This window comes from Hemibagrus wyckioides, linkage group LG25, assembly GCF_019097595.1.
Source record: "Hemibagrus wyckioides isolate EC202008001 linkage group LG25, SWU_Hwy_1.0, whole genome shotgun sequence".
NCBI classification, from domain to species: Eukaryota; Metazoa; Chordata; class Actinopteri; order Siluriformes; family Bagridae; genus Hemibagrus; species Hemibagrus wyckioides.
Genome location: NC_080734.1, coordinates 13,976,914 through 13,994,590, shown reverse-complemented (window position 1 = coordinate 13,994,590; position 17,677 = coordinate 13,976,914). Strand labels below are relative to the sequence as shown.

The following is a 17,677-nucleotide window of genomic DNA, read 5'->3' as shown; positions in this document are numbered from 1 at the left end:
CTGTCTGTCTGTCTATTTGTCTATCTGTCAATTTGTCTATCTATCTATCTATCTATCTATCTATCTATCTATCTATCTATCTATCTATCTATCTATGTACCTGTCTATCTATCTATCTATCTATCTATCTATCTATCTATCTATCTATCTATCTATCTATCTATCTATCTGTCAGTCTGTCTGTCTATTTGTCTATCTGTCTGTCTTTCAATTTGTCTATCTATCTATCCATCTATCTATCTATCTATCTATCTATCTATCTATCTATCTATCTATCTATCTATCTATCTATCTATCTATCAACATTAAGTTCCAAGAACAGGATTTTGACGCTATCTTGTACACAGAATCAGCCAAACTAGACAAGCGTAAGATTAGAAAAAATACTCCAATCTCCAATCTGTCCACTTTGGGTTATCCTGTGTCCATGATTTTTGTGTTTTTGCTTAATTTGTTTAACAGAAGGACACAATAAAATAGAATTTATTTGAAATATTTTGACATGTTTATATATCTATATTATAGGTATCTCAGTATGATAATATCTGTTCTATATCCTTTGTTTAGTGAAGCTCTATAAGGAACAAGGCAGTAATGTAGTTTAATCAGGCTAAATTGAAGAAAGTTGTAACCCTGTGTCCTGACCGTAAACAGTTAACCGAGAGTGTTTTCATCCTCAGTCCGCGCCCGTCCTAAGCCTCAGACACAATGACGTCAGCGTCCAACCGCTGAACCGAACGAGCCATTTTCGCAGGCGCGTGAGGAAGAGCTCAGCTCGTGCGTTGCTTTGTCATTTCGTCCTCTGTGTGTTTATCGTCTGCGCGTATTATTTCATTAAACAAGAAACAAACAAACAAACAATAAATTCGGTCTGTCTGAGGCGCATCGCACAGGCATGTCCGTGAAGCCGAGCGACGAGCCAGGATCAGAGGGCGGGTGGTACGGAGACGATTTGGAGAACATGGAGCTGTTCGGGAAGAAGAGCAGCTCGGCCCGCTTTGAGGACTCGAAGCGCGAGGACGAGCAGAAGCAGCACTCCCACCATCCGCCTCACCCCGTTACCATGGAAACTGCATCTACAGGTAACCTTAATTCGGCTCGAGAGTGCAGTTTTACTTAATTTCACGTGCAATTGCTAGGGATCTTTACTAAACTCTAAAGAGATCGTTTTTTTGTAGAAGCGCTCATTAGGTGACTTGAGAATAACAGCTGCCTCACCTACTAACTTTGTCCCTGTCCCGAGGCCCTTGGACAGGATGCATTTAAGCAAGGCCGTGGTTAAAACCTAGCTGTCGCCAGAAGTGATGTGGTAAGGTTTAGGGTGGATTTTCGGCGTGCTCTGTCACGTGCATCATCACCTTTAAGTATTGTAGTTTATTTTAGAAAGTATATTTAGCTATTAGTTAATATTACACTGTAATATTGTGGTTTGCTCCTGAACTGTTAAATGATTTCTTAGTATTAAGTTCAACTATATGGTCAGAAGTATGTGGATACTGGTATGTGGTTCTTACCCTTATCTGTAGCCCACAAAGTTAAAAGCCCACAATTGACTATAATGCCTGTATATGCTATAGCATTTCAGTTGCCCTTCACTGAAACTAAGATGCTCAAACATGTTCCAGCATGACATTGCACCTTTGCACATGATGACATGGTTTGTCAAAGTTGGTACGGAAGTGTCCTGAACAGAAATAACAAATCCTGACAGATCGTGCTCCAAAAATCTAGTCGAAAGCCTTTTCCAGATGACTTGAGGATATTCTAACAGTAAATGGGGATTACATCTGGAATGAGATGTTCATCATGCACATATGGGTGTGATGTTTAGGTGTATAGTATAGAATGTAAATTGCCACATTCCCTAATTTTCAAAGATGGGATATGTGAAGAAAGAATTTTACCTTGATGTAATGTATATATATATATATATATATATATATATATATATATATGACAAAATGAAATGCCTTTGAGGCTTCATCAATAGTTCATGTTTTGGTTTAACAATTCTCCCTGTACTGAAGAAACATTTCATTTTGGTGCTGGAAGTATTCATTTAGGGGGGGGACTAAACACAAACATTGGTTTGGACCTACATTTTGAGTTTTAATTTCTTCTTGTCCTCCTAAATGTATGAAGACATATAATTCATGATTGAATCTTTGTGTTTTGGAGAATTAATAGCAACTGGGACAATGTGTGTATATCTGTGTGTGTTTGTGTGTGTGTAAGAGAGAGAGAGACAGAGAGAGAAAAAGAGAACGACAGAGGCAGAGAGAGAGAACAAATCAAAATTCCTACAAAAAATTCACCAACAAAGAACAGCAAAGTCCACCAACAACATACATTTTGTTTCTCTGTTGCTCTTTATTTCCGATGATACCAACTACATGTAGTTGTCTCAACGTTTATGAAGAAATCCAGTTCATTCATACAATAAGCAAATGGCGGATATTTAAAGTATCAGATTCATGTAGGGATGCGCACCAATCTGACTTGTTCCCCTTTTCAAAACAATACCAACATTAGACCCAGCGGTCTCAGCTGATATCCGATACTGAGCCGGTACCGATGTCTTCTTAATAACGGAGCTGGTTCTATGGAGGCTTCTGTTAGCAACATATGCAAAACATCCCCAGCAGAATGGCAGCATGCTGTGAGCTAATGTGTACTATGACTACTTTGTCAGCATGGTTCAGTTCAGATAATATTCAATTAAATATCAGTCCATTGTTTGAAGCCAGTAAGAGCTTGATATGGATACTAGGAACCGGGTCAGATTCCCTAGTAGCAGGAACTTTCAAATAAAATTAGCTTTAATGTTGTGGTTGTTGTGGATTCTAACTACATCCGTATCTTGGATTGTTCAAAAGAAATGAATATGTTATTACTTAAGAAGGCATGTATTGTCCCTTTCATCCCCACTGCTTCGCTCTTGTCCTGTGTTGTGAGCTTTGCTGATTAATTTTATGTCCTTGTTCAGAGAGACTAATGGAAATCAAACCTCCATGGAGGTTAAAATATAATGTCTTGTTTGCTTCTTTTCACTCTCAGACTCAGGAAGAAATAAATAATGTGTATGATAAGTGAGCAATAATGATGAGTGGTCCCATCGTAGGATATGATTATGATAACGGAGAACCACTGGGTATATTTTTTTATTCAAATGATTGGTTTTATTAGTAATTTACGGAATGAAATCTGACTCAGATTATTTTGCAGACCTTAAGCTTTCAATTAAGTGCATTCTCTCAATTTTAGGGGCTCTTCGGGGCTGGTTTGAGTTTATGAGCTGTTTCAAAGTACTGCAAAAAAAAAAAATTAACTCAGATTATCTTGTAGAGTGCTTTTCTGTATCTCTTGCTGAAGCTGACTAGCCAGTGCTGGTTTTTTTCCACATTGCCTGTAGGGTAATCATGTCCAGTCATGACTTTAGAACATTTTCCCAGCCTTAATACTGTAACTGTTTCTTCTTCTTTCTTTCTTTCCACTGCTATCTCATCTGTCCTGGGTGTTAGTGCTGTTTTTTTTTCTAAGAGAAGTAATATTTCTGCCTAAAATAACATCAGACTTTGTAACTGAATCTTCAGACAGAAATGTAGCTGTCTGTTTATAAAGTCTTTGTTGCTATGTCTGCACTTTCCCTATTGCCAAGACGCACAGATAACTCCTGGAAGTGTGGAAAATAGGAACACAAGTTCGGTTAAGTTAATCGCTATCATCTGTCTTTTGTCTTTAGTTCTAGTTACTGAGTGTAACATTTAAGGGTATCACTTTATGCTTACATCATGGTGCTGACTGCATGGCTGTGTCTAATATGACCTTGTGCTGGAGGATCGATTTTGTCCTTTCCTGGCTTAATGTGAGAAATTGCTTCTCACTACATGAGCTCTTTAATTTGCCTTTTTCATAGACTGGGCCATAACTAACCTTGGTTTAATCAAAGATTTCAGTGCTGAATGAAATCCTCCATATTGTCACCCACGTCTGTTCTATTCACTAAAATAGTATTTTACTAAGAGCTGCTTTGAGGACACAACCTGTAAGAGAGCACACTTGTCTTGTATAGCTTAAAAGGCTAAGGTAAATAGATTTCAGGGTTTTTTTCTCTAACCCTCAATGACATTTTAATAAATAAAGAATAATAATAAAGCATAAAGATCAAGTATAATTTGATGCAATGAAAGATTCACGAGTAAAATAAAGCCGTTTTACAGATTTATTTTTGCTATCGTTACTCATTTTAAGCATTCAATCAGTCAAAATCAATCAGTTCAGTTACTCAAGGTTTGAGAAATTGCTTTAGTGAGCATAAAACAAGCACAAATAAATAACATGACCCCATCAGAATGACGTATAAGCTAGTTCCTGAGTTCCCGAAGCTGAGACCAGGGTAAGAAAACACCCACAAATTATGTTTGTCGGGTCAAGGTTATCTAAATCTAAAGTATTCAAAATCATGAGCAGTTCACATATGCAGCTCATCAGAATGAGCTCAGAAACAACACCACACATATTCAGGAATTCTTATAGAAGATTATGCTAGGAGAAGGCGATATCGGTGTGAAAAGAGTGAGAGCTAGCGGTGCATGTAAATAAAGTCGGGGCTTATAGAGAGAGATATATCTATATACGCAGCTAGATCAGTAAACCCTCAGACATATAATGTGTACAGAATATGAGAGATGAATATGAGAGATTGGAGCTTCAGTGAGAATGTGCAGCAAACATACTAGCTAGGAATGAAAGTGAAATGAAAAATTAACATTTACAGATTTTTTCTCTCAGTCAGATTGAGTTGATGTCTATCTGCTATTATTTTAAAGCTAGAAATATGATTACTATATGAAACAGATGACTAAATAATAGTATTGTACTTTGTCAACATACCTGGTTGTTGAACAGTTAACATGAGAACCTTCGTCCCATCTTATGTAGTCCCCTAGCAACCCAAGCATCGATCTTAAATATTAATGAATTTTTCTATAATAGCCTAAGTGAAGGTGGAGAACTTGTACATTGCTCAGTTTTCAAGTAAGTAAAATAAATGTATATGCTTTGAGTTGATACACGGTAATCAATAATCTGTAAGTAAGTAAATATGCTATCTATATGTATCTGTCTTGTGGTTAATTGTATTGGCTGTTTGCACTGTCTCTTATCTTGCAACATCTTTCGCCTTGCACTTTTCGTACAAGGTTGCACACATGCAATTTATGTCAGTAAGTTCAATTTCTTTTCATCTTTAGCCCTAGTTCTGTGTTGTTTTATCTAGCTCTGTGTATTATGTAGCACCAAGGTTCTGGAGGAACGTTATTTCATGCCATGATTTTCAGTTTATATTTTAGTTCATTGTACACCTTTGCAGTTCATTTCCAGTCTTCTTTTGTGTGCAGAGTTTGGTGTCTTTGAGGTTACACATATTTTCTGATTTGAAATTGCTGCATAAGTTATATTAAGTTGATAGTGGTTTGCTCAGATGTGGTGATTAGTGAAAAGTAGAAACCTTTTAAGTGTTTCTCCTAAGTAGAAATTTAATATGGATTAGGGTTTTCACAAAGCAGTGTAAGTGAGAGTCAGTAGCAGCTCCTAGCAGCTCACAGAAAGCACACAAGCTGCTGAATGAATGACAGTGGCCTGTTTGAATTAAATTATCCTGTTCCTGGGTTTCCTGTCTGACTCACAGAAAAGTAGATAAAACAGAAATTTCCCAGACAGTAATTCAGCGTATAGGTGTGTTTTGTCTCATCATTATTGACTGACTGCTCTCACTTCCTATATACAACTAACCAAGGGATAAGACAGGCTTACTGATTTAGGGATGTGAGGCGTTGTGTAAGGAAACACAAATGCTACACATCTTAGATACACAACCCCTTATTTGGCTTTAGAGAACATTTTCAAAGTCTTGTGTTTACCAGAATGAGCTAGGTTTCTGGCTAGGTTTGGGGATTTTAATGCCTTGCATTGCCGTTGGATAATTTTCTCATTAAGGTTGTTAAATATGTTAATTATGAATTTTACAATTTTAATGAGGTGGCAGTGACTTCACGTTCATTCCTCGGGGCAGTCCTTAAATGTTATTTTACTTCTATGGACCAATCAGAATTAAGATCCAATTCACAATGTTTTTCACCAAAATATTTGACACTGATTTACATTAATTATTGTAGAGCAGCTTACTGATTTCAAGATGAGATCTTATTGCTAGACAGAATGCTATCAGCTAACATTGACTTGCTGGCTAAATAGTGAACAAAGCTAGAGAGAACGTTAATGAAATTCTGTATTGAATCTGTATGGGACCTTTTTTGGAACATAGAATAGCGCTAGAGACTGAATGCGAGTACTAGAATAGGCACCACATTAACAAGGCAGTATTGTACACTGTATACTTAATAACATGCTGTATTTTCCCAGTAATTGGGTCTCAGTAGTACCAGAATGTTCCATGTTAAAATTCGCCTGACTGGGAAGGATGTCTCCGGACACCCCTAAATCATGAACTTGTCGCATTTTTCACTTAAGGTGATTTTTCATGCCTGTGATTGACAGCTCTGAGGTTATGTTCACCCGTCGGTTATTGAGCTCCTCCATTTGCACATGAATAATGGAGTGGATGGTGAGAAGCATGAGAGCATCAGTGTCAGACAAATGAACCGGAAAAGACCAGAGGAAATGGTCTGTCCAGCATTTACTCCTGGTCTTCGAGACACAGTGTTCCACTAAGGGTGCACATTAGAGTGTGCATTAAAGGCAAAATAATGTTGAAATGTGAAAAAGTTTACTGACCCAGTAAAAAGACCCGGTACTGCTTCCTGTACTATATCAGTGCTTTTTTCTTGACGTTTCCTCTAGCCTATGCGCTTATATTTTATTTGCATCGTAAGATTTTGAAACCTGGGGTGGAAAAATCACTTGCCTGGGTACATGGGATAAGAAGATTATGTACCGGGCGATTGGTTTGTTATTCTTTGTTGCCCGGGCCGATAGACTTAGTAACAGAAAAGTGTTTTTTTATTATTTGCTGTGTTCTACTTGTTATTGCTGTATTACAGTGGAGCAACACAACTATATTACATGCTGTGTTCTTCCCATCACCTGCTGCACTACACAGCTTTAGTCAGCTACCACAGCATCACACTGTCTCATAACTCTACTCTCAGCTAAACTGACTCAAGTAATAAATCTTATGTGCCATGTGAAGAGAAGACACTACGGCTCATCAACAAATTATTGACCCGTAGTGTCTTCTGACTATGACTACACTGGAATTTAAACACTCATATGTGTCTCTATTAATGCATGTAACTAGCCAGCATCATGTTACCATTTTCAACCAGGTCAGAGTGGGTCACCTTAGAGCTTTCACATTAGACTAGTGGGATAGTTAATATATTTTTATGACCCTGCATCCATGTATCCGGTTCCTTTATTTCTTCCCTTGGGTTTGATTGTAAACAAATCCCTTAATCCTTAAGCATTGAGCCTTTTTTTTGTTTAGTAGTACAAGCTCTAAAGATTTTTTTGTAGTTTGTAGATAATTTAAAACTTGTTTTTCCAATGGGAGATGGATTAAAGGTTTTTTTGTATTTTATTGTAATAAGATGGAGGCTGAGGGCTGAGACAGATGCAGCTGCAGGTAAGCAGCTTTAATGAAAGCTTTAATTGATTGAGGCAATCAATACAAAAACACTAAGCAAGATCAGGATTAAAAGAAATACGAGGTCAGGTGATCAGCAAAAGTACAGTGGACAAGATACCGGTCAGAAACAGAATGAAACAGGCTTGGTAAGATAAAAAAACCAGGGTAAGATGAGCTTATACTTAGCAAGGTAGTGGTGTGTGAGAGTCTCTTTTGAAGCATGACACTGGGAACTAGTGAGTGTAGATAAAACTCCAGTGACTGTCAATGATGCGGGGTGTTTGTGGATCATGGTACATGTTTGGAGATGGAGTTCGTGGTCTGACTTGACACTTATTACAGTCTGTTAGACTTTACTCATCTCTATGTTGCATCATAAAGGTGTTTACAAGAGAAGATGGCATTTGTAGACAAATTACCAGAGAAAAAAAATATATAAACACAAAACTGTCATTCAGTCTATTCTAAATTTCACATTTAGCATTTTTATCATTTATAAAAACAAAACCGTATTTATTTGTTACATTTGTACTAAACCTGTATTAATCTAATATTTTTGGCTTTTTGGCTTCCATTTTTAGACATCCATCAATAAAACCATGTCATTACTTAGCCACTGCTTATAAAAATCCACAGGCAATATCCCAGTCATTCATCCAGCTGTTTACTCTCAAGAACAGAGTAACTTGAGCTTAGAATTATAATGTACACAGAGGATTTATTTTGTTTTGAAATTCACCACTTCATTTATTTGAGAGGCTGCAATGCAGGATGCAGTAATACAGCATGAGGCTCAGACTGTCACGTAGTCTTTCCAAGCATGTGTGCTGTCACATGCCGTGTTGTTGCTCTCTGCATGAAGCATCATGATACATAAAAAATTAGTGGGAGAACAAAATCGAGTGCAGACAAATTTTAATTCCTACTGTGATATCTGAAGTGCTTCCAAAACAGCCATTATCTCTAAGAGCTACTGACCTGGCTGTTCAGAAGCTTTTAAAGCTTTGGGAATAGGTTTACTTTCGCTCACATCCAGGAGCATGGAAAAACATGGACATGTGCATCTACAAGATGCTTCATGTATTATTGATTGGCTCGTAGAGCTTCGATTGTCTCGGTTTTTGAATATATTGCTTCTTCTGAGCAATGGGCAAAACATTTGAATGATCTAAGGAAAAGAAAGGTTTATTCATTTGATTGATTTAATCCAAGAATATCAGCAGTAGAATACAAATCATATTAAAGGCTCTTGTGCACTTGTTAATGGTAGTTTTTGATGTGAATGCTGATATTATTAAAGCTCCATAGAGTAAGCTTCTACACTCTTTTACTTGTATTCAAATACAGCTAAATATTGCACCAGAGCAGCATAGTAAACATATTCAGATTATATCTATGTATATCTATGATGTAAAAACAACAACAGGCCATGGAAGTCAAGACAAGGCAAGACACAACATTAACACAGGAACGTTTATGAGAAGCTTATCAGTGTGAAATAGGACACAGGTGCAGGTGAATAGTGAGACATGTGACAAGGAAACATGCAGGGGCTGATGGGTAATGTAGTTTAAGCACTGATTTGGCATAACTATGGTACTAATTATAGTGAAGTCACTTTCTGGAGATCACACGGGAACGTACCTCTTCTGTTATGCAAACTGTGCTGTTGAGATAAGTTAATTCATGTTTGGGGAGATTACACTGGACTGAATGCAGTTGAATGTTTGTTGGCTTGTTGTTGTTGAAACATATACAGTTGTCTTTCTTGTATGTATATGCTTGGATGCTTGGCTCTTTGACTAATGGCCTTGCTTTTGCACGCTGATGAGAGCTTTGTGACAGCAAAGCTTTTTTTTGCTTCGTTGTCCACTTCACTTGGTTGTTATTTCACTCTTTTAGTAGATAATTAAAGCATAATAATATAGACAACTGATTTAGCCAGTAAAGAAACATAAATATTTTAACAGTAATGTTTGATTTCCAAAATTTGGGTCTGGTTATATGTGATTTGACTAATTAATGCCTTAAATAATGAATATGTCTGGAGGAGTGTGTCCTGGAAGCTACAAGAGCGACCGCCTTGTTGTGATTCACATACACAAGGGACTTCACAAAGCACAAAGTGGTTGGACATTTCAGCAGCGAACACATTAAGCACATTATTTCAGCAGAATACATTAAAAGCTAGCAGACCTTTAAGCACTTTCTCTCATCTCTAACACAGAGAAGACTAATCCAATAACAATAACCTGCATAATAAAACTTCTAAAGTGTGTAAAGGCTAGTCTTGTTAGTTATGCTTCATTTCTTCTTAAGAAAAATCACAAGATATGGAGAGCAGGACAGAACAGTCTCTGAGAGAGAGTCAAAAAAATGACTGACTTGACTGGAAAGAACTGACATCATGGATTATAGATAGGACGACAAATTAAAGCCTTTCAGAGAGAAACCTGCTGTGAAGCCTCATTACCGAACATCACTATTAGCCCAGCGGTACAGTGCTCACGCTAATAAACAGCTATCTAACCAATTTCAGCTGCAGTGTGTGGTTAGCTCGATTTCCCTTTGCCTAACACTGTTGACATTTATTATGCTTCGTTTTTGACACATTTCGGTGCTTCGCTGTGAGTAGAGGAAAAACAATGCACAAGTACAGATTATGCTATATCTTTCTCGTTTAAAAGCAAAAATGATCAAATTAAGTAGTCATGTTTTCTTCTTTTTCTGATAGAAGATTCACTTTAAAGCACTACACTATGAGTATTGGTAGAAAGCAATATTTGCTGTCCTTTCTGTGAGCTAGTCATGCAAAATATGCATTACTAATGCTAGATGAATTGTAAGCGAATCAGTCAAAAGTAAACTATCATGTAAGTAACCAGTGTTTAACGTTTGCTAGAATTTGACTTGCTGCTATTATAAAAGCTATTAGAAGCTATTATGATGCTAGTCTAGTCTGCTATTAGCAAAGCAAACAGGTTGTAGCAAGGTAATGCTAGCAAACATAATGTAAGCCTACCTAAACATGTTTTTTACGATTTGAATGGAGTTCTTCTGATGCCTTCTAGCAATGCAAAGCATACTCCACTCTAGCAAAACAGAGTCTTTGCCTACTCTAGCAAATTACTTCAGGGACACTCATCCTCAAGGTCAGCACTGTAGACTGATGGCTTGCACACGGATAACATTAACTACATCGAATGGCACGAGAAGGTCAGAGCAGATGACGAGTTGGCTTGATTCTTGATTTTTAAACTGAAATGCAAATGTACAGAAGCCTGTGTTGCTGATGCTGTGAAGCGTACGGTTAAATGCTTGGTAAGAGAAGACGAGAGCTTTGACATTTGTAAGAGCTGTTTTAGGGTGTAAATAATTAAACATGCAATTAAGTAAGAGTGCAAGTATTGAATTTCAATACCACTTATGGAAAGTATAAACTCCCTCGAAGTAATATTCAAGTATAGCAAGGAAGTTAATTATATTTTCAAGTATTTTCCATCCCTGTTTGTTCTTATAGCACGTTTCATAGTTTCCACACATTTTCTGATTAAATTAGTGGATTATTAGACTCTTGATTTGAAGACATATCTCAACATTGTCTAAACATAATCTGACTACAGTTTGTATCCTCTTTCTGGCTATGCTACAAGCTGAATGACATTAACAGCTGAAGAATAGACCCAAATGATTTTAAGTAATTAAAAGGAAAATTACATACACTGTAAATAAACTGTTTTTCCTGCCTTATCCACTAGCAGCTGATTTTCCCAGACACCCCAATTTGTTATAAACAGGCACCAAATATTCCATAGTTAAAGCTGCTGTATGTAAGATTTAGAAATTTCACCCACTCCAGTAGAAAACTGCTGTCTGCACGTGATTCGTGAGTTATGTAATGTGGGCTGGGTTGAGTCCTTCTCCACCATGAGAGTTAATTTCACAGTGCCAAGTCAGTATGCCATCAGAGAGGCTGTGTTTTAAAACTACATGCACACTTCATAGTATGCTTAAATAGAAAAGACACCAATGTGCTTTGTAGTGATAAATACTGATCCTAATTAGCTAGTATGTGGTTTGGGATGCAGTCCCAGCGTTTGCAACTCTGAGGATCTAATTATCTGCTGCGGTTACTGATTTTTCTTCTGTGTTAGAGAAGTGGTATGAGAATAAAGACATTATTGTGCACATCACTATGACTGTCACATTTACTGAGTGGCAGGTGAAAGAGCAAAACCTCCCACGTTCAACAGAAGCTCGTCAGAGGCAGTTGCAGTTAGTTGACAGTGTGGCACTGCGTGATCCAGCATCAGTCTCTTCGTGCATTGTGAACTAATCATCAGTGCCACAGTGTAACTGCACAATCTGCAAGATCAAAACACAGCATGGGGTCTACAGAATGAGCCTGTTTTCTAAAGTTAGCTGGCTGTAGCTAAAGCTGTGATTGCTCCACAATATCACAGTAGACACAGTTTTTTGTGCACGACCTCAGGGTGATATGACTCACTCCCGGTAGTGCTTAATGCATTTCTGAGAATGATGGTAGCGAGATTGTTTGCTATTTCTAACTATCCTGTTCAAATTCCGTGTGGGGAACAAAAAAGTCCAGTCACTTCTGAAATGTGTATTTTGTTATCTCTCTGATCTGTGCGTGATTCCTTTAAGGACTGTGAAATTCCTGTGGGTAGCAACTAGCTGGATATATTTAAGCTAAAGTACACAGATCAGTGGCTGAAACCACTTCACAACTGGGAATTGATTACAAACGAATTACACAATGAGAATCCTGTATCTTATATAATCTTATATTCCACTCTCTCGTTCTCTGACTTCCCTGATTGACTGCCAACGATGGCTTGTCTAATGTGTAACTAGCATTGACGTTTCTGGGCAGGCATACATCAGCGTACAAGAATCCAAGTAGTATACAGTATGTGTTTTGTATTTTGTCTAGCCTTCTTTCTGACTGCATCTGCATTTGAACAGAGAAACTTTATACTTGCAAAGAAGAGGAGAGGCCCATGACTTGCTTTCAGTATGGATAAATCTAAGTGTCATGTCCACTGCTGCTTCATGGTCCTGCAGGCACACACTGCTGCTCGCTCTAGCCATACACACATACACACGTCTGAAAGACATGGCCAGTTGGTACCTAATGTCGAGACACTTCCCAACAGATCTATCACAGAGCTATACTGCTCTGGAACTGCACTTTTCTTTTTTCACCTCTCTGACTTGTCATAGTATATCCTCCTTCTCATGTGAATATTTAAACAAATGAAAAGTTTTTAAGTTTTTAGAGCCCTTATGCTATGTTGCATCTGTGGGTGGGAATATTACCAAAAGTTTTATGTAAATGTAAGTAGAAATGTCACTCATGAGATACACAGAATTGTTATGAGGAGAATCATATCAGCAGAAAATGGAGGCTCAGATATCAGAGGAGATAAAAGAAGAATTTGATTTGACCTTGTGGAAATGGAAAAGTCTTGAATTGGATATGGAATTCGGATTTATTTAGTTATTTATTTGAACTGGAAATGTTAACATACAAAGTGACTTGTAGTAATAAATACATATATACAAGTATAGATACGAACATCACAAATGATAATAATAATATTAATATAATTATTATTATTTTTTGTGATGTTCATATCTATATTTGTATATATGTATGTATTGCTACAAGTCATCATCATTATTATTATTATTATTATGTTTGGTTTTTCCTATATTTATACATTTTATTTAATTATATTTATTATATTTGGAACACAGGTCATTTTTAGGTGGGTATAGCTGAATTAAAAACCTGTTGTTTTGTATATTTTTAAATATGTAATACTTCATGTATTTTTAAGTGCTTCAGTTGTAATTCATTTCAAAGCTTGGATGTTTTTAAAGAAAGACATTGGATGCTTATTGATATCAACTGATACTCAGAGTTTTAGTATCAGTATCTGGAAAAAGTAGTATCATGTCATCTCTTCTTGAAAGCCTATATACCTGCTCTGTGCTCCTTTTACACAGCTACGGCTTTGGTCCATCTCTCTTCTGCTTAATATATAAAAAGGTGTGACTTGAACATGATTTCAAACAGCATGAAAAGCCTCAGGTATATGATTAAGAGTGTATTCCTGACCTACAGGATTAAGTGTATGTTTTACACGGTGACTCTTACTAGTACAAAATGTTTACTGAAGATGAGGTGTGACCAAATGTTAGGTTGTCATGCCCTGAAACCAAAGAGAGCACACAACAGCAGTACATAACCAACTGTTAATAATTTCACTGATTCACAGTTTCAGCTCAAGAAACTCAACTAGAGAAACTATCAAGAAACTATCAAGAAACTATCAAGTCTCTAAAGGACTGGGATTTCAAACCATTGTTGTGAAATATTGGTAGCTGAATGCAACAAGACAAGTGACTTTAGACTGCGGTCTTAATAACGGTGGTATAAATTGTAAAAGACAGAACTACAACCTCAGGCTGGTTATTTCTCTTGTGTTCTCCATAATGCCCTCGGTTCATTGTTCAGCACAGAGAGAAACATGTTACTGTATAGACAGCTCTTGGTATATGGTAGTGTATGAAGCTAATCTAATCAGTATAGCCTCGGTGCTGAATGGTTATGAGGCCCACTGTAGCAAAGCTCTTCCTGACCATTAGTCACTTAAACTTGATGGGAACACAACACTGAGAGGCCACACCAGCTATTCCCTTAGATTCTTGTGAAAGGGTTTTATCTTTCCTCCTGCCCTGTTTCTAACTCTGTCATGGATAATCTTTATTACCTGTTTCTCAATTTTACGCACTGCCTTTTCTTATCCTGTAGCTAGTAGCACCTCTGCCTGAATCAGTGCACTTTCTAGAAAGACCTCCTGTTTGCTTTTATTACTATTATTCAGAGATTTTTCTTTTTTTTGTTCTACATTACCCTCACCTCATTTTAAAACTGTCTCTGTTCCCATTTCCTGATGCCCACCTACAGCTACAGAATGAACTGAAACATCAGAACAGATGGTGAAGCCATGCGGATGGTGATTTTTTTTTTCTTTTTTCTATTTTGCAGGCTGTACATCTTACATATTCATTCATGTAATTCATAGATCCTCTTAGTATAATTCCTTTCTAGGTGCTTTAGAGGAGGAGTGATTAGCCGGTGCAAAGCGCATTAGTGTTAGCACTGTGGCTAAAGCCTAAAGCTTTAGTAACTCAGCCTTGCTTAAAAGTATCCTCTAGGGTTTTGAGGCCGGGGTATATCTTTAAGGAGAATCGGTAATGATGCGTTTTCTTCTGCTGAGAAGAAGCATTTAGAAAGGAAACATATGGTCACTCGGTAAAATCTATTCGTCGATGTTTGCAAGGTCGACATACATTATTATACATTATTCGATAATTTTGTATTATTTCAGAGTGTCCAGTAAACAGATCTCAAGTGAAATGTTGTTGTGTTTTTTTATATGTAGTGCTCTTCTCCAGCTCACAACTTTTTAATTTTTTATTTCAATCTTTAATTTATAAATTTTCATTCATAAAGTAGACTTTCAGTTAAAGAAGATCAGAAACTTTATAAGTTTTAATTCACAAAGTAGACCTTCGGTTAAAGATCAAAAACTTTTGCTCTTTCAAACCAGAGCAGGAATATTAAAAAATATTAAAAAATACTTTAAAATATATTTAATGCGAGATTTCTGTCATCACTTATTTTAAAAATATTTTAACAACCAAGGAAAAAAACTTCTGCCAACATTTATTTTACTTCCTTGTATTTCTACTTCTGTCCATTCACCATCTGATTACACTGGCTGTATGTGAATAGCATGTATGAGTTTTTGTATTTTTGTGTGTGTGTGTGTCTTGTGCTTGTATTCATGAAGGTTTGCCCACAATTCACATTAAGCGGGTCAGCTGGTTTGACACCTGACCTGTCATCAACACCAGGTCATGATAATGCAGCCATGGACACACATCCCACTGGACTCATTGTGTTAGATCTAGCCGTTTATAACAATGTATAACACTGTAATCTGGCCATACTGTGCCAGTGCAATGTATTAATCTTCCCCATTTGGCATTGTATTTCAAATACATCTTAGTTACGTGCTTTTAGGCAATGAAAATGATCACAAAAATGTAATGAAGCTACATTCAGTAGCTTCCTCCTTCATGTATAGTGTATCTAACAAGATATCAAATTGACATTACTGCAATTACTTGGTGACATTACTTGGTGGCTGGAAAGGCAGAGTCTAAGGAGGAAATTGAATTTTCTCCACATACACTTCATTTCCTATATACCTTACTTCAGAACACCAGATTTGAATCCTTTGATGTGGAAGTCCTTCTAAAGAAATGATTTACATATCAAAGTTAGGAAAGTGTTCGCATTCCCTGTCTTCTTAATAGACAAGCAGAAGAAGAATTCTTAATATCAACCATGATATCCAACAAGATGGTAGCAGAGAGATGTGTTTCTTTTCAATCATTATTCATCCATTCATCTTCAGTCGCAGTTTTATCATTGTCAGTTTTGCAGTGGATCCAGATCCAGTCCCAGTACACCGAGCACAAAATCTAGAGAATTCACAGTAGTTTGGAAGCCAATGGCAGGACGGCATTCGCCCACACACTCATTCACAGCTCGAGGCATTTTAGCAAAGACAATATGCCTAACTGCATTGTGAGGAAACCGGAGAACCCAGAGGAAACCCACGCAAACACAGGGAGGACATGTGAACATTACTCTGCTCATACAGTAAGCTGAGCTCAGAAACGGACGAATATAACAGTTAAGGTTACAGCCGGAGATGATGACTGAACTGCATGGATATAATTGCCTAGATTGTCATCTCTAACATTGAGATCATTACGTATGTCACCACTGTCTCACCTCCTCTTTCTGTCTCCACTCTTAATGATGTGGATGAGTCATGAGTTCCTCCACAGCATGCCCGGTGATGAGGGTGGAATGTGGGCTTGAGAGTGTGTGGTATTGCATATTATACCATTCACACACACACACACACACTAATATTCTCAACCCAGAGCGGGTAGCTTAGTGTGCAACATTCCTGTGACTCGTCTTTTTCTTTATCTGGTAAACATATCACACTGATACCCACATCTGAATTCAATAAGAGCACTTTAAATACAGCACTGTGCATAAGTATTCACCTCCCTTGAACTTTTCCTTTTTTTTCCTCATTCTTGGGCTAAAACTGATATGTACTTGACTGGGACTTAATTTAATGAGACCAGGTAACCAGTTGCCATCAGAGATCACATAATTAATTGAACTGAGTTCATCTGTGTACTGTTAAAGTGTCACATCATCTCAGTATTAATATATCTCTTCTTTTAGAGAACGTAGTAAAACAAACAGGATAATGACGACCAATGACCATAGACCAATGATCGAAAGTCAGGGTCCGCTTGTTGCTGTCATATGTAAATATAGCATGAAAACTTTCCCATAGAATCAAATCATTTACCACATGGTATTGAAAAAATCATGAGCATCTATCTATCTATCTATCTATCTATCTATCTATCTATCTATCTATCTATCTATCTATCTATCTATCTATCTAATGATTTTCATCTGTTGTGATAACCTGTCCACCATTTTGGGTTAATAATGCTACAACAAGGAAATATTTTGTGTTGAAATAGTCCATCGGTGGAAAGCAATGCAATTCTGCCACTCACTGGCTTGTGTAGTCCATGACATCACTGTTGGAGATGTTCTTCCTCTGTAACATCACCTCCTCCAATCACTGGAGGCCTAATAACGGGTGTTGTTACCAGTCGCCTTCTTGACTTCTATTCACGTAGATCCTCGTACCTTTCGGATAGTGTGGGCTAAAAATAGCATCCCAGTGGTGCTCCCTAACCCTGTGTATGTAGGACAGTGTAGCACTGGATGAGCAAGCTTTATGCTGGAGTAGAGTAGGGGTTACTGGGTATACAGACAGACCAAATGTGGTTGTAAATACTTAACTGTTTTTGAGCTACAACACG

General features: G+C 37.3%; 1 protein-coding gene across 1 annotated transcript in view; it reads left to right on the top strand.

Moving 5' to 3' along the window:
• Positions 1-711: 711 nt before the first annotated feature.
• The window catches only part of rtn1b (reticulon 1b), a 39,264-nt gene continuing 22,298 nt past the window's right edge, over positions 712-17,677 (top strand). Inside the window, exon 1 of the mRNA XM_058379052.1 lies at positions 712-1,082. Within this exon, the coding sequence (XP_058235035.1) occupies positions 896-1,082 (187 nt within the window). The 5' untranslated portion in view covers positions 712-895. The remainder of the gene's footprint in view (positions 1,083-17,677) is intronic.